This window comes from Poecilia latipinna, unplaced genomic scaffold (assembly GCF_001443285.1).
Source record: "Poecilia latipinna isolate Pla-1442-1.1 unplaced genomic scaffold, P_latipinna-1.0 Scaffold4846, whole genome shotgun sequence".
Lineage (NCBI taxonomy): Eukaryota > Metazoa > Chordata > Actinopteri > Cyprinodontiformes > Poeciliidae > Poecilia > Poecilia latipinna.
The window spans coordinates 8,066-11,371 of NW_015117462.1; the positions used below are offsets into that span (position 1 = coordinate 8,066).

At 42.0% G+C, this 3,306-nt stretch overlaps 2 gene segments (V, D, J or C); both read left to right on the forward strand.

The window, feature by feature from the left end:
• LOC106943067 (Ig kappa chain V-I region CAR-like) overlaps window positions 1–330 on the forward strand; it is a 4,880-nt gene extending 4,550 nt beyond the window's left edge. Inside the window, 2 exon segments of the V gene segment in view lie at window positions 3–95; window positions 200–330. Of these exon segments, the coding sequence occupies window positions 3–95; window positions 200–330 (224 nt within the window).
• An 862-nt stretch (window positions 331–1,192) lies between these two features.
• Window positions 1,193–3,044, forward strand: LOC106943068 (Ig kappa chain V-V region K2-like). The segment is given in 2 exon segments: window positions 1,193–2,003; window positions 2,139–3,044. Coding segments are annotated over 2 exon segments (495 nt in total).
• Window positions 3,045–3,306: the final 262 nt, after the last annotated feature.

Here is a 3,306-nt window from a genome sequence, read left to right on the forward strand (position 1 = left end):
GCCCACAGTGACAGGAAACACCAGAACCCTGTACAAAAACCTGCAGTACTCCACAGCGGCCACTAGAGGGCCTCTCTACTTCAATCCCTTCCTAGGTTTGAGTCTGGTTCTGGTTCTGGTTCAGTGTCTGGCTGGTTTCCTTCAGCAGTGTTTCCTTTGTGCTGATTGGTCAATGTGTTTATCTCTCCCTGTTTCTTAGCATTCAGACCTGACAGTTTCAGCTACTGGGCTGCACATCAGTCGCTCCAGGTAGCAGCAGCTCTTCGGTTCATCAGGATGTTGCTGCTGAAATGGTTCTCCAGTGGTTTCCTTTCACTGCGTTTCACCTAAAGCTGTTCTTCTCAAATACTGGGGCGCGACCCCCAGGGTGGCACGAGCATCAGGAGTTTATACTGTCTTTATTAATGTCTTTATTAAACAAACCTCCGGTCACTAGGTGGCAGCAGCATTCAAACTAATCAACAGGCTACATGTTAAAGCCAGTAGAAGTAGCCACAGCCCTGTTGTAAACGGAGCAGAAGAACAAAAATGGAGCGAAGGATACAAGCGTGGATGTTTTGAAGTATATCTACTATGGAGGACCAAAACCGACATAAGAAATGAAAGAATAAATATATAAATAAAAGAATAAATATATAAATGAAAGAATAAATATATAAATAAAAGAATAAATATATAAATAAAAGAATAAATATATATTTAGTTTTTCCTTACACGAGTTTCCGTCAAGAAAAACAGATATTTTTGCTTTGTCTTTTTTTGCTTCTCCCTTTTCTGCTGCTGTTTTTCTGCTGCATCGTTATGCTAATGAGGAGAGCTGCTGTCTCCTACTGGCCAGTAGAGCTTTGGGACCAACATCACTGCGTCAGACGATGTGGGGCTTTAAGCTGCAGTCCTTCACTGCCATCTTTACAGGCCACAGACCAAAACAAACTTCATCCTGGTGGTTTTATTGTGTTACCCACTGCAGTGAAGTGAACCTCCGAGGCTTGACGAGGGAGCTGGAGAACAGCTGGCTGAAATTAGCGTTCATAAATCGGATCAACCTTGAGCTAAAGGCCTCTGGCTCGGCGGATATTATAATATCCAATATCCAACTCGAAACTAACTTCACTGCAGTCGGTAACACAATAAAACCACCAGGATGAAGTTTGTTTTGGCCTCTAAAGATGGAACCGAGCAACTGGACCTAAACGCCCCACGTCCGACGCAGTGACGTTGGTCCCAAAGCTCTACTGGCCAGTAGGAGACAGCAGCTCTCCTCATTAGCATAACGATGCAGCAGAAAAACAGCAGCAGAAAAGGGAGAAGCAAAAAAAGGCAAAGCAAAAATATCTGGTTTTCTTGACGGAAACTCATGTGTAAGGAAAAACTAAATATATATTTATGCTTTTATTTATATTTTTATTCTTTTATTTCTTATTATGTCGGTTTTGGTGCTCCATAATCTACCGTCAGAGAGGAGAGATGGAGAAGTTTGACAGTGAAAAGAAAAAACGGCATCAGAGGTCAGTAACGCAAGAATGACGAAGTTTAAAGTTTAAAGTTTAAAGTTTAATTCACACCAAGTCATCTGATCTCAAACTGGTTTCTAAACTGGGAGGATCATCAATAAACTGGATCTTAGACCATCAGAGCCACTGAAACCCCATCATCATCATCATCATCATCATCATCCTCATCACCATCATCATCCTCATCATCCTCAGCTGTTTCTGGTTCGCTGCAGCACCGACTCCCTATCTTCATCTGGTTTCTCAGTCAGAAATCGCCTCACTGACTGAACCTCACCTTCAGCAACAACCAGTAAAATGTTTCTCTCGGGCTACTCCCACCACTGCTGAGCTCAGCCAATGAGAAGGCTCGTCTCTGCACAGCTCAAAGCAGCTTGATGATGATGTTAGTTTTCCTTCTGCTGCAGTGGATCATCTCTGTTCAGCTGCTGTCTGACCTGAACTCCTGGAACATGTTGCTTTCCCTCCTGCTCTTCTCTCTCTACATAGGTGAGTATCAGAAGAGAGAAGCTCTGATTTTCTCTCTCTGAATTTCACTGCGACCACATGTGGAGGGAAGAGCCTCTGAGTCTCCTGATGCCTGAATCTGCTGCAGACTGACTGACATGAACCATCATTTTACAGCCATGGGCTCCATGAACACCGTCACACAGGAGCAGAGGGAACACGTCGCTTCAGAGGGAAGCCACACCGGTTTGAGCTGCGGATATGATGGTTCTATCTATAATGTCCAGTGGTACCGACAGCAGCAGGGATCCAGACCAGAGTTCCTGCTCTACATCACAGAGACGGGATCGATCCATCCAACTCGCTCCGATTTCTCAGCTGACATCGATAAAACTCAGAAACGAGGAAATCTGCTGATCTCCTCTGCTGCAGTGACAGACTCTGCTGTGTACTACTGCGCTGTGCAGCCCACAGTGACAGGAAACACCAGAACCCTGTACAAAAACCTGCAGTACTCCACAGCGGCCACTAGAGGGCCTCACTCCCTGTTAAACTACTAAAACCTGCAGTACTCCACAGCGGCCACTAGAGGGCCTCAGACTGTATTTCCTCAGGTTTCTCTGTAGAAACTTACTGAACTTCTTGACAAAGCTGCTCCTGCTCCAGTTTGTCCAGCAGATCTAAGTGAATGGGAGGAACCGTTCTAAGCTGCAGGTTGATGAGCATCTGGACGTCTGCTGGCCCCAACAAGCTGCCATGATGCACAGAAACTTAAGCCTCCAGACTTATTACCAAAATTAACTTTATTAAACTTGGTATTTAGAGTCTTTATTAATAATACCAATAATTAAAATTAAATCTATTTTGATTTTTTTCATCTAAAATTTAATGCAAACTGATGGTCTTTTGTTTATAATGTTTAATAAAGTTTAAACATAATCCAAGGTCTCTTAAAGTACTTAAGGCCATTTTTAATCAACATGTAAATAATGATTTAACATCGTTAGCCTCCTCTGTACTTGTATTGCTGTGTTCTTTATTTATCTCTTATTTACCATTTTGTATTTAAAATGGATTTATGTATCTGTGGTTTTATGGCTTGTATTTTCTGTGTTGCTGTTGTTGGGCAGATTTATCTTGAAAAAGATTTTTAATCTCAGTGAGATTTACCTGGTTTAATGAAACAGACAGAATGAAACAGAAGCACTCAACCTATTCTGTCATATGAGCTTCATGATAAATTATGTCCCATATTTAAATAAAGATCATTCTGAACTGTGAAAACTACATACAATAAATAAACCAGTAAATGATGTTTTATTCTGAACCATAAATTCTGATCATA